The sequence below is a fragment of the Dendrobates tinctorius genome, unplaced genomic scaffold (genome assembly GCF_039654945.1).
Source record: "Dendrobates tinctorius isolate UK_male_01 unplaced genomic scaffold, ASM3965494v1 ptg000311l, whole genome shotgun sequence".
NCBI lineage: Eukaryota > Metazoa > Chordata > Amphibia > Anura > Dendrobatidae > Dendrobates > Dendrobates tinctorius.
The window spans coordinates 2,219,538-2,241,705 of record NW_027361978.1 but is presented as its reverse complement, the minus strand read 5'-3'; the positions used below and the strand labels follow the sequence as shown (position 1 = coordinate 2,241,705).

At 50.0% G+C, this 22,168-nt stretch overlaps 1 protein-coding gene across 2 annotated transcripts in view; it reads right to left on the bottom strand.

The window, feature by feature from the left end:
• WNT9A (Wnt family member 9A) overlaps positions 1–22,168 on the bottom strand; it is a 142,907-nt gene that overhangs the window by 22,835 nt on the left and 97,904 nt on the right. For both annotated transcript variants that reach the window (XM_073561029.1, XM_073561030.1), the window contains 2 exons: positions 21,093–21,352; positions 15,861–16,123 (listed from right to left, as the gene is read on the bottom strand). In XM_073561029.1, the coding sequence (XP_073417130.1) occupies positions 15,861–16,123; positions 21,093–21,352 (523 nt within the window). The remainder of the gene's footprint in view (positions 1–15,860; positions 16,124–21,092; positions 21,353–22,168) is intronic.

Here is a 22,168-nt window from a genome sequence, read left to right as displayed (position 1 = left end):
AGCAGTATTATAGTAGTTATCTTCTTGTATATAGGAGCAGTATTATTGTAGTTATATTCTTGTACATAGGGGGCAGTATTATAGTAGTTATACTCTTGTACATAGGAGCAGTATTATAGTAGTTATCTTCTTGTACATAGGAGCAGTATTATAGTAGTTATATTCTTGTACATAGGAGCAGTATTATTGTAGTTATATTCTTGTACATAGGAGCAGTATTATAGTAGTTATATTCTTGTACATAGGGGGCAGTATTATAGTAGTTATATTCTTGTACAGAGGGGCAGTATTATAGTAGTTATATTCTTATACGTAGAGGCAGTATTATTGTAGTTATATTCTTGTACATAGGAGCAGTATTATAGTAGTTATATTCTTGTACATAGGGGGCAGTATTATAGTAGTTATATTCTTGTACATAGGGGCAGTATTATAGTAGTTATATTCTTGTACATAGGGGCAGTATTATAGTAGTTATATTCTTGTATATAGGGGCAGTATTATAGTAGTTATATTCTTGTACATAGGGGCAGTATAATAGTAGTTATATTTCCTGTACATTGGGGCAGTATTATAGTAGTTATATTCTTGTACATAGCGGCAGTATTATAGTAGTTATATTCTTGTACATAGGGGCAGTATTATAGTAGTTATATTCTTGTCCATAGGGGGCAGTATTATAGCAGTTACATTCTTGGACACATGGGGGACATATTACAGGGGATGTTCAGTGTTATTACTCCTCCTGGCAGTCTTCATGTCATGTGGGTCTAGTATATATTGGTTTTCCCTCTGGCTTCCTCTCCTGGATCGGATCCGGGAGTTTCTTAGAATTATTCGATTGTGTTAGAATAACACAAAGCATGTAAGTTTTGGAGATGGGGGTGAGCTCTTGTGGAGAGGGGTGGGGGAGGGGAGTCGTTTTCGTCTGCTTGCCAGAGCCGGACTTTTTCTCTCTCAGGATTTGCAGCTGAGGATCTTGAGCTCTATTTGGTAATAGAGAGGAAATTGTGTTTTCAATAAGCGGTCCATTCACGGCGGACATCTCCATAAAGAAGCGACTGAAGAGGCTCTCACTTTAATTGCACAAGCTTTTGCCGGAGACGCCCCCCCTTTTCATTAGTGATTGGGGTCAGGCTGAGAACACTTATCCAGACACAATGGGGCTGAAGGCGCGGGCGATGACTTCAGAATCTGTGTTATGTGTCCAAACCTCCATAACTGGGCAGATGACACATTTGTCAGGCGTCGTACCCTTTGTGAGACAACCCCAACAGGCCTAACAAAACCAGGGACTGATCAAAGTAACGGACCCCACAGTTCCATGGTGGAGGTGTAAGGATGAATAATATGTGTATTGTTGATGTGTAATGTGAGCTGGGATAGGTGCTGTGGTGTTGTATTCTGCCCAGCAACAGGTAGCTGACTGGGACAGTAAGAGTTAACGGATGGGACTAGTCCAGAATGGGACGGTTAAGGTGAAGGGACAGACAGGGCCGGTTTTAGACAAAGTCGGGCCCTAGCCAAAAAATTAAAATGAGGCCCCCAATGCTCATATATTGCACCATGACACCTTGCTGGATGTATTCACATGCGCAGAGTTTACGCCGTTCAATGAGTGTGATCGACAATATTGAAGGCGTTTGGCTCTTGTTTGTCGACCGCTTTCCTCCGGCTAATGATTTTTTTTTTTTTTATATAGCGCTAACATATTCCGCAGCGCTTTACAGTTTGCACACATTTTCATCACTGTCCCCGATGGGGCTCACAATCTAAATTCCCTATCAGTATGTCTTTGGAGTGTGGGAGGAAACCGGAGTGCCCGGAGGAAACCCACGCAAACACGGGGAGAACATACAAACTCCTTGCAGATGTTGTCCTTGGTGGGATTCGAACCCAGGACCCCAGCGCTGCAAGGCTGCAGCGCTAACCACTGAGCCACCGTGCTGCCTATGATGATGAGGACAGAACACTAGTAGCTGAGTCTATCCCCATACAGTATCATGTCAGCAGCAGGGCTGTCGAGTCGGAGTCCATGTTTAGTTCGGTGGAGTCGGTATGAAATGGACAGACTGACTCCTTAAATACAGTATATAATTAGAGATGGGCGGACACCGGGATGTTCGGATCCAGTAGATTCGGACAAAGTTCAGTTTCAGGTACCAGAACAGGATCCGAAACCAGACCCCATTCACTTGAATGGGGGGCCTGAACATCCAGTGTTTGCCAAGCTGTCATGTGCGTGACAGCGCAGCAAACACCGCTTCAGATTGGCGGTGAAATCATCCCCACCGGTCAGCGAGGCGCGGTTCCCACACTGTCAAAAGACAGCGGGAGCACTCAGCTGTGATCGGAGGTATAAAGCTTACCTCCGACCACTGGTGTCAGCTGATGAGACACAGCTCCCACCATCCGAACACCCGCTGCCACTAATAACAGTGAGAGCAGGAGCGTCGGATGGGGGCATTCATCAGCCGCTCATGGGCTGTAAATAAATAATTTAAAAAAAAAAAACATGTATATTTGATATCCAGCCAGACAAAACTGACAGCTGAGGGCAGCAACCCTCAGCTGTCAGCTTCAGCAAGGCTGGTTATCAAGAATAGAGGGGTCCCCATGTGGTTTTTTTAAATTATTTAAATAAAAGTTTTAAAAAAACAGCGTGGGATCCCCCCTACTTTTGATAACCAGCCTTGCTAAAGCAGACAGTTGGGGGCTGCTATTTTCAGGCTGGTAAAGGGCAGACATTGGTGTCCCCCCACGGCCTAAAAATAGCAGCCCGTAGCTGGCCAGAAAAGGCACATCTATTAGATGAACCAATTGTGGTGCTTTTCCTGGCTCTTCCCACTTGCCCTGTAGCTAGCATGATAGATATTTTTTGCACCTTATGGGTTGGGTTCAAACCTATTAGCTATTTGATTTGTTGCTTCCTATATAATATTTGTCATCCCCTGAAGAAGTGTTTTCCACTTCGAAATGCGTTGGGATTAAATGGGAATAAATGATTGATCTTTTAATATAACTGGATTGTGTATTATGTCAAGCAGCGCATGAAAGTCCAAAAAACAAGTTCCATAGGAAGCGATATACTGGCGGTCACTTGTCTGACCATTTGCTGACGATTTCCATATGCCTGATCTCTCCTTTAGTGGGTGAGTGGATTTTCTATATCTTTATACCATTATCATCAGATAAGACCCTATTGCGCTTCTTTTCCAATAGTGTATTCTATTTGATTTGTTGGCACTTTAATAATACTTTATTATGCAGGCATTGATTGTGATTATAGGCTTAATATACACATAATTATATAATATATATATATATATATATATATATATATATATACACATACACACACACACATATACACTCACATATAATAGGCACATTTTGCACTTTATGAATAAATTTATTGTTTAATTTATCCTGGCACTTTAGTATATTTCCCTGATTGCATTACTCAATATGAGAGCTAAGGGAAGTAAATAGTTCTGGGATGAAATTTATTATATTTTTTTATAATTTTTGTATATAATTGCGGTTGGCCTTCTTTATGTGGTGTGATGTTTAATATCTGTGATTAAATCCCCTATATTTATTAGTGCCTGTTTGGTATGTAGTGCTCTAAATTTTAATGTATTGTATTTGTGAATAATAAAATATATGTTATGTTTTCAAGAAAACTCTTTTGAACCTTGTTTCCTTCCCTATATGGGATAAGGTATAATATGGTTTTGTGATGTTAATGTCCGGCACCTGTCCGTCATTCTCTCCCACGACGTAATCCATTTCTGGGAGGATGAATAGTTTTCAACCTGGACGGTGTCAAGATGAGACCATCCAGGCCGAGAACCACTGGTGACTGAACTGCTGCGAGCACAGCGTCAGTGACCAAAGGTAACCTCTATGAAGTCACCACCGGTCACTGACGCTGCACTTGCAGCAGCTCAGTCACCAGTGGTTCTCAGCCTGGACAGTAACACGGACCTCCCGGTGAAGTCAGTGTTCGGTGTCTGTGACAGAACAGTAGGTGTTTGGTACGAACGCCAAAACTTTACAGTTCGGGTTCACCCATCTCTCTCTCTCTCTCTCATACACACACATATAATACATTTGGTGCAGGATGTGATGTAATTTTTTTATAGTATTTTGGGAAAGTTATGAAATGTCCAAGAAATGTCTCTTCTGTTCCTGTTATACGGATCTGTGCTTACAGTGGACATGAATCTGTGCTGCACTTTATGTACATGCTCAGTAGTGACCGTGCTGCGGAGTCTGAGTTGGAGGTTTGGCTTACCGACTCCACAGCTCTGATCAACAGCATATCTGCAGTTTACACCGGCGATGTGCTGCCAAGAACAATGATTTATGTTCTGCCATAAACAATCCAATCACCTGATGAATGAGCAGCATTTTGCTTGTTCGCTGGACGATTGCCAACATGTTTATATATGAACTCGAGTCTATATATATATCTCTATAATAGATGGAGGCCCAATGCTATCACATCGGGAGGGCACAAAGATATACTCACCTTCAGACAGCCCCCCGATCTCCTCTCCACGCTTCCGACATCTTCCGGTCCCAGTAACGCTTAGCGCGAAGGACCGGAGATGACGTCACTCTCGCGAGAGCGAGACATCAGCTGCAGTCTTTCGCGCAAAGCATTACTGGGACCGGAAGATGTCGGAAGCGTGGAGAGGAGATCGGGGGCTGTCGGAAGGTGAGTATATCTCTGTGACCTCCCGATGCGATAGCATCGGGCCTCCATCTAGTCTGCTATATAATCGTCTAAATCTGTCTGTCTGTCTGTAACGGAAATCCCGCGTCGCTGATTGGTCGCGCCCTCCCGGGCGCGACCAATCAGCGATGCGGGATTTCCGTTACAGACAGACAGACTTAAGACGATTATATAGTAGATATAAAACTGAATGTATTTATGTATGTATGTATGTATGTATGTATGTATGTATGTATGTGTGTGTGTGTGTGTGTGTGTGTGTGTGTGTGTGTATCACCAACCAATCACGACGCATCTTTCATTTCACCAGAGCTGTTCAGAAGAAGCTGAGCTGTGATTGGTTGCTATGAGCAAATTTTCCCACTTGACAACACCTGAGCAGACACTGACACGGTGGGAGAAATCTAGCATCCCCGGGAACATAAGCTCTCAGCCATTGTCTGCTCCCAGAAAGGAGCAGAGATCACATGACAGAAATGAATCCCCCCTCCCTGCCTATATCCCCATCACACTTCCTCCATCCCATGGCCACATCTTCCCTCTTAAAGGGATCTCTGGTACGGAAGTCAGGGCAAATCCATCCAGCTCTTTGGTTTTGACCCCATGCCTCTCTTAAAGGGATCCCTGGCATGGAAGTTAGGACCATTCCACTCAGCGCTCTGGTTCTGACCCCAGGCTGATGGGATGATGTGGGATATTAGGGGTAGTTGTCCGGTGGCTCTGGCTGATGGGATGATGTAGGATATTAGGGGTAGTAGTCCGGTGGCTCTGGCTGACGGGATGATGTGGGATATTAGGGGTAGTAGTCCGGCGGCTCTGGCTGACGGGATGATGTGGGATATTAGGGGTAGTAGTCCGGTGGCTCTGGCTGACGAGATGATGTGGGATATTAGGGGTAGTAGTCCGGCGGCTCTGGCTGACGGGATGATGTGAGATATTAGGGGTAATAGTCCGGTGGCTCTGGCTGACGGGATGATGTGGGATATTAGGGGTAGTAGTCCGGAGGCTCTGGCTGATGGGATGATGTGGCATATTAGGGGTAGTAGTCCGGCGGCTCTAGCTGACGGGATGATGTGAGATATTAGGGGTAGTAGTCCGGAGGCTCTGGCTGATGGGATGATGTGGGATATTAGGAGTAGTAGTCCGGAGGCTCTGGCTGATGGGATGATGTGGGATATTAGGGGTAGTAGTCCGGCGGCTCTGGCTGATGGGATGATGTGGCATATTAGGGGTAGTAGTCCGGAGGCTCTGGCTGATGGGATGATGTGGCATATTAGGGGTAGTAGTCCGGCGGCTCTAGCTGACGGGATGATGTGAGATATTAGGGGTAGTAGTCCGGTGGTTCTGGCTGACGGGATGATGTGAGATATTAGGGGTAGTAGTCCGGCGGCTCTAGCTGACGGGATGATGTGAGATATTAGGGGTAGTAGTCCGGCGGCTCTGGCTGACGGGATGATGTGAGATATTAGGGGTAGTAGTCCGGCGGCTCTGGCTGACGGGATGATGTGGGATATTAGGGGTAGTAGTCCGGTGGTTCTGGCTGACGGGATGATGCGGGATATTAGGGGTAGTAGTCCGGTGGCTCTGGCTGACGGGATGATGTGAGATATTAGGGGTAGTAGTCCGGCGGCTCTAGCTGACGGGATGATGTGAGATATTAGGGGTAGTAGTCCGGCGGCTCTAGCTGACGGGATGATGTGAGATATTAGGGGTAGTAGTCCGGCGGCTCTGGCTGACGGGATGATGTGAGATATTAGGGGTAGTAGTCCGGCGGCTCTAGCTGACGGGATGATGTGAGATATTAGGGGTAGTAGTCCGGTGGCTCTGGCTGACGGGATGATGTGGGATATTAGGGGTAGTAGTCCGGTGGCTCTGGCTGACGGGACGATGTGGGATATTAGTTGTAGTAGTCTGGTGGCTCTGGCTGACGGGACGATGTGGGATATTAGGGGTAGTAGTCCGGCGGCTCTAGCTGACGGGATGATGTGAGATATTAGGGGTAGTAGTCCGGTGGCTCTGGCTGATGGGATGATGTGGGATATTAGTGGTAGTAGTCCGGTGGCTCTGGCTGACGGAATGATGTGGGATATTAGTGGTAGTAGTCCGGTGGCTCTGGCTGACGGAATGATGTGGGATATTAGGGGTAGTAGTCCGGTGGCTCTGGCTGATGGGATGATGTGGGATATTAGTGGTAGTAGTCCGGTGGCTCTGGCTGACGGAATGATGTGGGATATTAGTGGTAGTAGTCCGGTGGCTCTGGCTGACGGAATGATGTGGGATATTAGGGGTAGTAGTCCGGTGGCTCTGGCTGACGGGATGATGTGGGATATTAGGGGTAGTAGTCCGGTGGCTCTGGCTGATGGGATGATGTGGGATATTAGTGGTAGTAGTCCGGTGGCTCTGGCTGACGGGATGATGTGGGATATTAGGGGTAGTAGTCCGGTGGCTCTGACTGACGGGATGATGTGGGATATTAGGGGTAGTAGTCCGGTGGCTCTGGCTGACGGGATGATGTGTGATATTAGGGGTAGTAGTCCGGTGGCTCTGACTGACGGGATGATGTGGGATATTAGTGGTAGTAGTCCGGTGGCTCTGGCTGGTGGGATGATGTGGGATATTAGGGGTAGTAGTCCGGTGGCTCTGGCTGACGGGATGATGTGGGATATTAGGGGTAGTAGTCCGGTGGCTCTGGCTGACGGGATGATGTGGGATATTAGGGGTAGTAGTCCGGTGGCTCTGGCTGATGGGATGATGTGGGATATTAGGGGTAGTAGTCCGGTAGCTCTGGCTGGTGGGATGATGTGGGATATTAGGGGTAGTAGTCCGGTAGCTCTGGCTGACGGGATGATGTGGGATATTAGGGGTAGTAGTCCGGTGGCTCTGGCTGACGGGATGATGTGGGATATTAGTGGTAGTAGTCCGGTGGCTCTGGCTGGTGGGATGATGTGGGATATTAGGGGTAGTAGTCCGGTGGCTCTGGCTGGTGGGATGATGTGGGATATTAGGGGTAGTAGTCCGGTGGCTCTGGCTGAAGGGATGATGTGTGATATTAGGGGTAGTAGTCCGGTAGCTCTGGCTGATGGGATGATGTGGGATATTAGTGGTAGTAGTCCGGTGGCTCTGGCTGGTGGGATGATGTGGGATATTAGGGGTAGTAGTCCGGTGGCTCTGGCTGACGGGATGATGTGGGATATTAGTGGTAGTAGTCCGGTGGCTCTGGCTGACGGGATGATGTGGGATATTAGGGGTAGTAGTCCGGTGGCTCTGACTGACGGGATGATGTGGGATATTAGGGGTAGTAGTCCGGTGGCTCTGGCTGACGGGATGATGTGTGATATTAGGGGTAGTGGTCCGGTGGCTCTGACTGACGGGATGATGTGGGATATTAGTGGTAGTAGTCCGGTAGCTCTGGCTGACGGGATGATGTGGGATATTAGGGGTAGTAGTCCGGTAGCTCTGGCTGACGGGATGATGTGGGATATTAGGGGTAGTAGTCCGGTGGCTCTGGCTGACGGGATGATGTGGGATATTAGGGGTAGTAGTCCGGTGGCTCTGGCTGACGGGATGATGTGGGATATTAGTGGTAGTAGTCCGGTGGCTCTGGCTGACGGAATGATGTGGGATATTAGGGGTAGTAGTCCGGTGGCTCTGGCTGATGGGATGATGTGGGATATTAGTGATAGTAGTCCGGTGGCTCTGGCTGATGGGATGATGTGGGATATTAGTGGTAGTAGTCCGGTGGCTCTGGCGGATGGGATGATGGTGGATATTAGGGGTAGTAGTCCGGTGGCTCTGGCGGATGGGATGATGTGGGATATTAGTGGTAGTAGTCCGGTGGCTCTGGCTGATGGGATGATGTGGGATATTAGGGGTAGTAGTCCGGTGGCTCTGACTGACGGGATGATGTGGGATATTAGTGGTAGTAGTCCGGTGGCTCTGGCTGACGGGATGATGTGGGATATTAGGGGTAGTAGTCCGGTGGCTCTGGCTGATGGGATGATGTGGGATATTAGTGGTAGTAGTCCGGTGGCTCTGGCTGACGGGATGATGTGGGATATTAGGGGTAGTAGTCCGGTGGCTCTGACTGACGGGATGATGTGGGATATTAGGGGTAGTAGTCCGGTGGCTCTGGCTGACGGGATGATGTGGGATATTAGGGGTAGTAGTCCGGTGGCTCTGACTGACGGGATGATGTGGGATATTAGGGGTAGTAGTCCGGTGGCTCTGGCTGATGGGATGATGTGGGATATTAGTGGTAGTAGTCCGGTAGCTCTGGCTGACGGGATGATGTGGGATATTAGGGGTAGTAGTCCAGTGGCTCTGGCTGATGGGATGATGTGGGATATTAGGGGTAGTAGTCCGGTGGCTCTGGCTGGTGGGATGATGTGGGATATTAGGGGTAGTAGTCCGGTGGCTCTGGCTGGTGGGATGATGTGGGATATTAGGGGTAGTAGTCCGGTGGCTCTGGCTGATGGGATGATGTGGGATATTAGGGGTAGTAGTCCGGTGGCTCTGGCTGACGGGATGATGTGGGATATTAGGGGTAGTAGTCCGGTGGCTCTGGCTGACGGGATGATGTGGGATATTAGGGGTAGTAGTCCGGTGGCTCTGGCTGACGGGATGATGTGGGATATTAGGGGTAGTAGTCCGGTGGCTCTGGCTGATGGGATGATGTGGGATATTAGGGGTAGTAGTCCGGTGGCTCTGGCTGATGGGATGATGTGGGATATTAGGGGTAGTAGTCCGGTGGCTCTGGCTGGTGGGATGATGTGGGATATTAGGGGTAGTAGTCCGGTGGCTCTGGCTGATGGGATGATGTGGGATATTAGGGGTAGTAGTCCGGTGGCTCTGGCTGGTGGGATGATGTGGGATATTAGGGGTAGTAGTCCGGTGGCTCTGGCTGATGGGATGATGTGGGATATTAGTGGTAGTAGTCCGGTGGCTCTGGCTGGTGGGATGATGTGGGATATTAGGGGTAGTAGTCCGGTGGCTCTGGCTGATGGGATGATGTGGGATATTAGGGGTAGTAGTCCGGTAGCTCTGGCTGATGGGATGATGTGGGATATTAGTGGTAATAGTCCGGTGGCTCTGGCTGACGGGATGATGTGGGATATTAGGGGTAGTAGTTCGGTGGCTCTGGCTGGTGGGATGATGTGGGATATTAGGGGTAGTAGTCCGGTGGCTCTGGCTGATGGGATGATGTGGGATATTAGGGGTAGTAGTCCGGTGGCTCTGGCTGATGGGATGATGTGGGATATTAGGGGTAGTAGTCCGGTGGCTCTGGCTGACAGGATGATGTGGGATATTAGGGGTAGTAGACCGGTGGCTCTGGCTGACGGGATGATGTGGGATATTAGGGGTAGTAGTCCGGTGGCTCTGGCTGATGGGATGATGTGGGATATTAGTGGTAGTAGTCCGGTGGCTCTGGCTGACGGGATGATGTGGGATATTAGGGGTAGTAGTCCGGTGGCTCTGGCTGACAGGATGATGTGGGATATTATAGTGAATGTGGCTATGCGGAGTGGGCGGTGCTATACACTCAGCTTTATATATACATATAATCATTATATTTTGTTATAACTAACCGTAGTTAGTTGCTATGCCCGGGCAGCGCCGGGCTCTTCAGCTACTATTATATATTATACACTCGCACACACATGCTGAACAACAAATGCTCATGTGATTCATATAAACACATACACATAACTCACAGACAGCATGCGCTGCACACCCCTCAGATGCACGCGCCGCCTTATACTGGAGGCAATGAGATGTTCCACACTATGAGCTGCAGCTGCTCCTGCTCCCAGCAGACACCTCCCTACCCTCTGCTGTGACTGCCCACAAGAGCAGGAGGAGCTGACAGCAGGACAGGAGCCATCATCACCAGGAGCTGCACACACAACGGGTGCTGCACTACTTATCCCACAGCTCAGGTTTGGTAGGTGCCAGGTCTCAGCTCTCCCTTCCCCTCAGAGACTGTGAAGGAGGACAGGCGCACTGGCCAATGAGTAAATGGCCTGTGGTGACACCATGGTCACTTGGCAGGTCCTCAACCAGTCTCTATAATCGGAAGATTCACGGATTATCAGTGGAGCTTCAGCTGTAGACGCTGGGGACCCCCAAGGGAGTGGGGGCCCTAGGCAGCTGCCTAGCTTGCTTTGCCCTAACACTGGCCCTGGGGACAGATATAGTATCCTGTCAGAAAGGGCCCAGTGAATGTAGAGAAAAGACCTAAGGTCTGGACAGTGAGCAGTGCCGCATGATATGGGTGTCCCTAATGAGAGAGGAGACAGAGTCAGGAGAGAAAGGAAGAAGTGCAATTGATCAGAGACGGGTCCTGGGACAGGATGGTTTGTAGTGCGGCCCAGAGATTTGAACAAAGCAAGGTGATGGGCCTCGATGGGACAAAGTTTGTGAGACAAACAGAGAGAAGTGCCCCGGGCGGGAGCTCCAGAGTGTCAGGGACAGAGAAGAGAAGTACCGGCCTTAATGGAGGAGTGAGAAGACGCGGAACCGCGGGAGGAGAATAGGACTTCTGCCTAATGGACGGTAGTCGTGAACCAGTGACAGATGAGGGAAGATAGAGGACAGGAGACAGAAGAGGAGGGAGGGATATTGTATGTGAAAAATGCTTTGTATTGTGAATGGATAAGATATGTGCCCGCCCTCACCCATACTTAATCCCCCCATCTACTGTACATATTCCCGCTCTCTCCTTAACATATATGCGCGCTCTACTGTACATAGTCCCGCAATCTACTGTGCATAATCCCCCCCACCCCCGAGTTATCCTTAAGTAAAAAGGTTCTACTTGACTGCTTCCTCATTGAACTGTAAGGGTGTGTGCACACATTGCGGATTCTGCCGCAGATTTTTCCTCAGGGATTTTGCTAAATCCGCAGGTAAAATGACCTGCGGAGTTAGTGCAGATTTTGTGCGGATTTCCCCTGCGGTTTTACACCTGCGGATTTCTATAATGGAGCAGGTGTAAAAACGCTGCGGATTCCGCACAAAGAATTGACATGCTGCGGATTCAAATCTGCGCAGAAAAATCTGCAGTATGTGCACAGAGTTTTTTGTTTTACATTGATTAGAATGGTACTGTACACAGCAGGAGAATCTGCTGCGGATCCGCAGGGCCAGATCCGCTGTGGATCCGCAGCAGAATCCGCAAAGTGTGCTTATACCCTTAAACATCTAGTCATGAACACTTGTCCAGCACTTCAGAGGTTACATCCACCGGAGGGAGCATCAGAGTGAGAAATGCCTGTCTAGGACCAGTATGGAAAAGTATGAGGACTACTACGAGGACTATTATGAACATAAGTTATGAGGACTACTATGAGGGCTAGTAAGGAAAATTATGAGGACAGCTATGAGGACTACTATAAAGAAAACTATGAAGACTAGTACGAAAACTAGAATGGACAACTATGAAGACAACCTACTGTGTGGACTAGTATAAGAATGAGCTATGAAACCACTCTGAGGCCTCACATGGACAGGTGAGGCACTAGCAAAGTAAACTGCAGAACCACTAGACAGAATATTTGAAAAATCCTGGAGAACAGGAGAAGTACCAGAAGATTGGAGAAGGGCAAATGTTGTCACTATCTTCAAAAAAGGAAAGAAGACGAAGCCAGGAAATTACAGGCCAGTGAGCCTTAGGGCCCCGTCACACATAGCGATCTCGCTAGCGAGATCGCTGCTGAGTCACAAGTTTTGTGACACAACAGCGATCTCACCAGCGAGATCGCTGTGTGTGACAGTGATCAGCGACCGGCCCCCCTGCCGGTATCGCTCATCGCTCTTTGATCGCTGGTCTCCCGCTGGCCAGCACGCATCGCTGCGTGTGACAGGCGGGAGACCAGCGATCAGCTGGTAACTAACGTACACATCGGGTATCTAAGGGACGTGCGTCACTTAGAAACTCGATGTGTACCTTAGTTACCAGCTCCCTGCATCAGCGTGCTGGTAACTAATGAACACAGCGACACCGCGCGCTCAGCGACGCTGGTGCTGATTGCTGGTGAAGCTGTCTGTTTGACAGCTCACCAGCAATCATGTAGCGACTCACCAGCGATCCTGACACGTTGATATCGTTGTCGGGATCGCTGGTGAGTCGTTATATATGTGACGGGTCCCTTACTTCTATACCAGGAAAGATCTTTGAACAAATTATTACACAGCATATATGTAAGTACTTGGATAAGAATACTGTAATTAACCAGAGCCAACATGGGTTTGTAGCAAACAAGTCATGCCAGACTAATCTAATTTCCTTCTGTGATGAATCACTGACTAGGTGGATCAGGGAAATGTGGCAGATATAGTTAATACAGATTCTTTATGAAATGCTTTGCTGAAGTCGAGATACAGTGGGGAAAAAAAAAGTATTTAGTCAGCCACCAATTGTGCAAGTTCTCCCACTTAAAAAGATGAGAGAGGCCTGTAACTGACATCATCGGTAGACCACAACTATGAGAGTCAAAATGAGAAAATAAATCCAGATAATCACCTTGTCTGATCTGGCAAGATTTATTTTTCAAATTATGGTGGAAAATAAGTATTTGGTCATTAACAAAAGTTCATCTCAATATTTTGTTATATATTCTTTGTTGGCAATGACAGTGGTCAAACGTTTTCTGTAAGTCTTCACAAGGTCGGCACACACTGTTGGTGGTATGTTGGCCCCTTCCTCCATGCAGATCTCCTCTAGAGCAGTGATGCTTTGGGCCTGTCGCTGGGCAACACAGACCTTCAAATCCCGTCAAAGTTTTTCTATGGGGATGAGATCTGGAGACTGGCTAGGCCACTCCAGGACCTTCATATACTTCTTATAAAGCCACTCCTTCTTTGCCCTGACAGTTTGCCTGGGATCTTTATCATGCTGAAAGACCCATCTAAGTTTCATCTTCAATGCCCTTGCTGATGGAAGGAGGTTTGCACTCAAAAGCTCACGATATATGGCCACATTCATTCTTTCATCTACACAGATCAGTCGTCCTGTTCCCTTTGCAGAGAAACAGCCCCAAAGCATTATGTTGCCACCCCATGCTTCACAGTAGGTATGGTGTTCTTTGGATGCAACTGAGCATTCTGTCTCCTCCAATCATGACGAGTTTTGTTTCTACCAAACAGTTCCACTTTGGTTTCATCAGACCGTATGACATTCTCCCAATACTCTTCTGGATAATCCAAATGCTCTCTAGCAAACTTCAGACGGGGCCGGACATCTACTAGCTTAAGCAGGGAGACACGTCTGGCACTGCAGGATCTGAGTCCCTGGTGGCGTACTGTGTTACTGATGGTAGGCTTTGTTACGGTAGTACCAGCTCTATGCAGGTCATTCACTAGGTCCCCCCGTGCGGTTCTCGGATTTTTGCGCACCGTTTTTGTGATCATTTTTACTCCACAGGGTGAGTTCTTTCGTGGAGCCCCAGATCAATGGAGATTATCTCCCACAGTTGATTTCATCACACCAAGCTGCTTGCCCATTGCAGATTCAGTCTTCCCAGCCTGATGCAGGGCTCCAATTTTATTTCTGGTGTCTTTAGACAGCTCTTTGGTCTTCACCATAGTGGAGTTTGGAGTCAGACTATTTGAGGCTGTGGACAGGTGTCTTTTATACTGATAACAAGTTCAAACAGGTGCCATTACTACAGGTAATGAGTGGAGGACAGAGGAGCCTCTTAAAGAAGAAGTTACAGGTCTGTGAGAGCTAGAAATCTTGCACTTTTTTAAGGTGACCAAATACTTATTTTCCACCATAATTTGCAAAATAAATGTATCTAGGCAAGGAAAATGAAAATTACATCTACAGAACGGGAGGAAAAGAACTAAGCAACAGCACATGTGAAAAGGACTTGGGTATACTAATAGATAACAGACTGTACATGAGTCAACAGTGTGATGCAGCAGCAAGAAAGGCAAACACCGTTCTAGGATGTATTAACAGATGCATACAGTCTAGATCACGTGAAGTCATTATTACCCTCTACTCCACTTTGGTCAGATCTCATCTGGAATACGGTGTCAAATTCTGGGTGCCACATTTTAAAAAAGACATTGAAAAACTGGAGCAAGTTCAGAGAAGAGCAACCAGGATGGTGAGTGGACTGCAAAGTATGTCCTATGAGGAATGGTTAAAAGATCTGGGAATGTTTAGCTCGTAAAAAAGAAGGCGGCCAAGAGGAGACTTATAATCCCAAAAGAAGGCCAGTTGAAAGAGAGCTCATCCATAAAATATAGCATAAATAACCGAAGAAAAAAATTTGAGCAATAACAGAAAATGTAAAATATATTCAAGTTTATTTGCACATATAAAAATAAGCAATGCAGACATCAAGAGATGAAAGATAAAACATACCAAGTAAAAATTAAAGAGGTGGCGACACCTTAGTGCCACGTCCGGGGGGGGGGGGGGTTGGTATACAAGTCGATAGGAGTGTCTAGTCAAGGTCCAAAAATGTAAAATATTCAATTAAAAGAAAATTTGCAAATAACTTGAATATATTTAACATTTTCCATTATGCTCGAATGTCCATTTTTCTCTTCGGTTATTTAAGAGGAGACTTAATAGCTGTCTACAAATATGTGAAGGGCTGTCACATTGTAGAAGGATCATCATTATTCTCATTTGCACAAGGAAACATGAGAAGCAATGGGATGAAACTGAAAGGGAGAAGATACAAATTATTCTAATATCTAAAGCTTTTGACAGTTGGAGTGAGCAATGAGTGGAACAGGCTGCCATGAGAGGTGGTGAGTTCTCCTGCAATGGAAGTCTTCAAACAGAGGCTGGACAGACATCTGTCTCGGATGATTTAGTGAGTCCTGCATTGAGCAGGTGGTTGGACCAGAAGACCCTGGAGGTCCCTTCCATTCTAGGATTCGATGATAGCCATCTGTACCCCTATCCAGAACTATGAGGCAGTCCCTGTTTGGCTCCGTAGCCTCCCCGCAGGTTGGCCGCGTAGCTTGCTGCCCTCATGAGTCGCCTTATCTCAGCATCCTTAATGTTGTACAGGTGACACCCCTCTACATATGTTGGGGTCTCTCAAGAACAGACCATCCGGCGGCCTCCATGTCTTCCCGCCCCCGGCCTCCTCACCTTCATCCCTACGTTGGTGTTATGTAAGTCCATTCGCGCCCGCAGATCTCTGTCGGATTTTTTGCCCAGAAATTCCTTGACAAACTTGTTGCTGTATTTCAGGTTGTCTCCGCAGCCGCCCCACTGCCAGGCCTCCCTGTTCTCCAGGTCCGGGGCCTCGTCACACGTGCAGCGCTCCATCCGGCCCGCACTGCACGCCTTCGCCATGGCGTGGGTGAGTCCAGCAGAGGAAATGGCGAAGAGGAAGGCAGTCTCCTTGAACCCTAGAAGAGGAAAAGAAGGAGATGGTCACCGCGATCGTGCTTGTCGGGTCCTGTGTGCAGTGGGTGGAAACAAGGTCCTGATTAAATACTGCCCACAGCTGAGGCTTTGTTACAGTTGTATCCAGTCTGAGATATCTTTGCTACAATGTATCAGCGCAGGGCTCACACACAATGCTACATTCACTGGCAGCAAGCAGAGCTCTTGAACACTCGTAGTGGAACGTCGGTTCCTACAGGCAGAGCCCCCCTTTATCGGATTTCACCCCTCCATCTCCCGCCCCGGGAGCCCGGCCAGGCTCATCTGACACGAGCCGTCTCCGCAGCGAGCCACATGGCTGCACAAGATATTAATTCACCAGCTCATAAAGCCTATGTGAATACGGCCATTCTAACCGCCGGTGTCTCCTGGGTCCTCCACCCACAGCTCTCTGGTTTCAGCGCTTCTCACATCATTGGCAGCGACAATAACCCTTCGTGTCCCATGTAAGAGGTAGACATGTAGGTTGTAGTCAGCGGCCACAAGAAGCGAGGAGACGAGGCCACAGTACTGCACTTACTGGTGCCCTCGGGGTAGAAATGACGGGGTCTGTACGGAGAGGTTGGCCACAGGGGGAAAGAAATGCAACAGGCTGCAATTCACATCACAACCATCGGGCGCCGCACACAGACACCTCCAGCACAAACCTCTCCCAACAGAGTATCACATGCGCAGGTTTCCATAGGAGCTCATCATCCCGGGTCACAGAGGAGAGGCAGGGACGGACACGTCTGTGTGATCTGCCCACCTGGCAGGAGATTGCCCACCATACCCCCCCACTGCTGACAAACAGCTGAAAACCCATACATACCTGCCACATAACACATCTGAGGGTTTGTTACAATCGAATCCAGTCTGGACAATCCTCTGCGAGGTCAACATTTAGACTGATACATTGTTACAAACCTGGTTGTAGCTCAGAAGAGATTAACGCTACTTGTGTGGTCTGTGCTCACAGAGGAAGGTCTGCGCTGATACACTGTAACAAACCATCAGCTCAGCAGAGGTTAGTGCCACCCTTGTAGTCTGCTCACAGAGGAAGGTCTGCTCTGATACATTGTTACAAACCATCAGCTCAGCAGAGGTTAGTGCCACCCTTGTAGTCTGCTCACAGAGGAAGGTCTGCGCTGATACACTGTAACAAACCATCAGCTCAGCAGAGGTTAGTGCCACCCTTGTAGTCTGCTCACAGAGGAAGGTCTGCGCTGATACACTGTAACAAACCATCAGCTCAGCAGAGGTTAGTGCCACCCTTGTAGTCTGCTCACAGAGGAAGGTCTGCGCTGATACACTGTAACAAACCATCAGCTCAGCAGAGGTTAGTGCCACCCTTGTAGTCTGCTCACAGAGGAAGGTCTGCTCTGATACATTGTTACAAACCATCAGCTGAGCAGAGGTTAGTGCCACCCTTGTAGTCTGCTCACAGAGGAAGGTCTGCGCTGATACACTGTAACAAACCATCAGCTCAGCAGAGGTTAGTGCCACCCTTGTAGTCTGCTCACAGAGAAAGGTCTGCTCTGATACATTGTTACAAACCATCAGCTCAGCAGAGGTTAGTGCCACCCTTGTAGTCTGCTCACAGAGGAAGGTCTGCGCTGATACACTGTAACAAACCATCAGCTCAGCAGAGGTTAGTGCCACCCTTGTAGTCTGCTCACAGAGAAAGGTCTGCTCTGATACATTGTTACAAACCATCATGTGGTCTGGATTGAACTAGTTCTCAGTAAAGAGACCTGAATCCTGTTTCCAGGTGCTGACAGCAGGCAGAGCTCCTGAGCCCAGTCCCTGATCCTTGGAGCCTGTCAGAAAGTTGCAGAAGCAGGTGATTGGTGGTAGGTGATCACATGACCCCGGGGGCAGATACACAGGCGGTGAAGAGATACACTGTATCAACTGGAGATCAAGGGACAAGTAGCCCCAGGATTCAGGACCACCCCATCATCAGGACCCCAGGGGGAGTGCAACCCTAAAGTAACGGTGACCCCAAACCAGCCCACCCCCGACTCATCACACAGAGACCCCTGACATAAAGAGGGCGAAGGGTCAGAAGCAGCAGAGCAGTGGGTCACCTGACCCACAAGCTTAATTTACAGCATATGCCCATGGGGCCCCAGACCACACTCACCACACAGGACCCCCGGACCACACTTGCCACACGGGGCTCCGGACCACACTCGCCACACGGGACCCCCGGACCACACTCGCCACACGGGACCCCCGGACCACACTCGCCACACGGGACCCCCGGACCACACTCGCCACACGGGACCCCCGGACCACACTCGCCCCCCCGACCACACTAGCCACACGGGACCCCCGGACCACACTCGCCACACGGGACCCCTGGACCACACTCGCCCCCCGGACCACACTAGCCACACGGGACCCCCGGACCACACTCGCCACACGGGACCCCCGGACCACACTCGCCACACGGGACCCCCGGACCACACTCGCCCCCCGGACCACACTAGCCACACGGGACCCCCGGACCACACTCGCCACACGGGACCCCTGGACCACACTCGCCACACGGGACCCCCGGACCACACTCGCCACACGGGACCCCTGGACCACACTCTCCTCACGGGACCCTCGGACCACACTCGCCACACGGGACCCCCGGACCACACTCGCCACACGGGACCCCTGGACCACACTCTCCTCACGGGACCCCTGGACCACACTCTCCTCACGGGACCCTCGGACCACACTCGCCACATGGGGGCCCGGGCTCTGATGAAATATCAGAATAAGGAGCGCAGCGCTGGATGGGACTTCAGACCCTGCAGATGGATGCGGCTGTGCATCACATACTCTTGCACGGACATCAGTGGTGACACTTTTGTGCCCCCTGCAGCGTGGAGCTTCTTCCAGATGTTCCTTCAGCCTGGACCCTATTAATTCACTGCTGTCAGTCCACAATCTGCACTGAAAAGGAAGTTACAAAGAATCTGCAGATTGTCGGACGGCACAGAGTATCTGGTCATAGGTTACATAAGAGACCCGTCCACTGTCATCTGTCCTCCAGTCACATCCAAAGCTTCAGCTCAACTCTTCAGAGTCATCTCTGCTGGTAACTTTCATACAGTTCAGAAGCAAATCTAGTGCAGCGCGTTATCAGAGAGACACAGCGGACACCACTGCTTCCAAGAGGTCAACACAAAACACTATCATCTGCAGATGTCGTGCTCCAGCCTCCGGAGGGTCAGCGCGCAGCCCCCCGGCATCCGCAGGCTCAGCGCGCAGCCCCCCCGGCATCCACAGGGTCAGCGCACAGCCCCCCCCCGGCATCCGCAGGGTCAGCTCACAGCCCCCCCGGCATCCGCAGGCTCAGCGCGCAGCCCCCCCGGCATCCGCAGGGTCAGTGCGCAGCCCTCCCCCGGCATCCGCAGGCTCAGCGTGCAGCCCCCCCGGCATCCACAGGGTCAGCACACAGCCCCCCCGGCATCCGCAGGGTCAGCTCACAGCCCCCCCGGCATCCGCAGGCTCAGCGCGCAGCCCCCCCCCGGCATCCGCAGGGTCAGCGCGCAGCCCTCCCCCCGGCATCCACAGGGTCAGTGCGCAGCCCTCCCCCGGCATCCGCAGGGTCAGCGTGCAGCCCCTCCCCCCAGCATCCGCAGGGTCAGCGTGCAGCCCCTCCCCCCGGCATCCGCAGGGTCAGCGTGCAGCCCCTCCCCCCGGCATCCGCAGGGTCAGCGCGCAGCCCCCCGGCATTCGCAGGGTCAGCGTGCAGCCCTCCCCCCGGCATTCGCAGGGTCAGCGTGCAGCCCTCCCCTCCGGCATCCGCAGGGTCAGCGCGCAGCCCCCCCGGCGTCCGCAGGGTCAGCGCACAGCCCCCCCGGCGTCCGGACAGGCCGGGTCCATGTTGCCTGGGAACTTGCACTAGTTAAATATAAGTATATATTATACTATACTATAGTATATACTATACTATATATATATATATTAAAGTAATACGTTCATTCCTCAACCAAAAATCTGCAAAAACCCTAGTCCATGCCCTCATCATCTCTCGCCTTGACTACTGCAACCTCCTGCTCTGTGGCCTCCCCTCGAACACTCTCGCACTCCTCCAATCTATTCTAAACTCTGCTGCCCGACTAATCCACCTGTCCCCCCGCTATTCCCCGGCTTCTCCCCTCTGTCAATCCCTTCACTGGCTCCCCATTGCCCAGAGACTCCAGTACAAAACCCTAACCATGACATACAAAGCCATCCACAACCTGTCTCCTCCATACATCTGTGACCTCGTCTCCCGGTACTTTCCTGCATGTAACCTCCGATCCTCACAAGATCTCCTTCTGTACTCCCCTCTTATCTTCTCTTCCCACAATCGCATACAAGATTTCTCTCGCACATCACCCCTACTCTGGAACTCTCTACCACAACATATCAGACTCTCACCTACCATCGAAACCTTCAAAAAGAGCCTGAAGACCCACCTCTTCCGACAAGCCTATAACCTGCAGTGACCACCGATCGACCAAACCGTTGCACGACCAGCTCCACCCTCGCCTACTGTATTACCACCCATCCCTTGAAGATTGTGAGCCCTCGCGGGCAGGGTCCTCTCTCCTCCTGTACCAGTTATGACTTGTATTGTTTAACATTACTGTACTTGTTTTTATTATGTATACCCCTCCCTACATGTAAAGCGCCATGGAATAAATGGCGCTATAACAATAAATATTATTATTATTATTAATAATGGATAGTGCGACCTCTGACTTCTTGGTTTTTCTCCTTACGTTACGTGAAGGTCTCATCTTAAATCCATCATGTATTTATCATCCTATTTGCAGGATCAGTCAGGAGAACGATGTCGGGGATTGTCACCCGGCGCTCACCGATCGTCTGGTACACGGGGGCAGGAGGCTGCGGACAATGACACATTGTAACGATCACCAGCAGTAATGTGGAGCACCGCACCTTGCTTCAGGAGACTGGCCCGATAACGTCCTTCTAAAGTACAGTTCCAGCGTTCAAAGTGGAATTGATACTCGCACTCCTGGGCGCTCATACTAATGGCCTCCATGAGGGTCTCAGCCACGCCAGGGTCTCGTCGACACATTCTTCGCTGCTTCTTCTCCAGCTTTAGTCGGTCACAGATTTTGTAGTGGGCTTTCTCTGCAGCTCCCTCCACTTCTGAGGTCAGAGGAAGAATTGTCAATGGTTCGTTCCCAGTCAGCCTGAAAATGACAAAAAAACACACATCTGTAAAATGTAAAAACTGAGGCTAAAACAGAAGATTAAAGAGACGGACACTGGCTCTACATTGTGCCGGCTGTCAGTCGGGGCCGGTTATAGCGGCCTCTGTATACTCCGAGCAGTGACTGGACCAGCCCCAACCCTATGACTGAGACTGGCTCTACATTGTGCCGGATGTCAGTCGGGGCCAGTTATAGCGGCCTCTGTATACTCCGAGCAGTGACTGGACCAGCCCCAACCCTATGACAGACACTGGCTCTACATTGTGCCGGCTGTCAGTCAGGGCCAGTTATAGCGGCCTCTGTATACTCCGAGCAGTGACTGGACCAGCCCCAACCCTATGACTGACACTGGCTCTACATTGTGCCGGCTGTCAGTCAGGGCCAGTTATAGCGGCCTCTGTATACTCCGAGCAGTGACTGGACCAGCCCCAACCCTATGACTGACACTGGCTCTACATTGTGCCGGCTGTCAGTCAGGGCCAGTTATAGCGGCCTCTGTATACTCCGAGCAGTGACTGGACCAGCCCCAACCCTATGACTGACACTGGCTCTACATTGTGCCGGCTGTCAGTCAGGGCCAGTTATAGCGGCCTCTGTATACTCCGAGCAGTGACTGGACCAGCCCCAACCCTATGACAGACACTGGCTCTACATTGTGCCGGATGTCAGTCGGGGCCGGTTATAGCGGCCTCTGTATACTCCGAGCAGTGACTGGACCAGCCCCAACCCTATGACAGACACTGGCTCTACATTGTGCCGGCTGTCAGTCAGGGCCAGTTATAGCGGCCTCTGTAT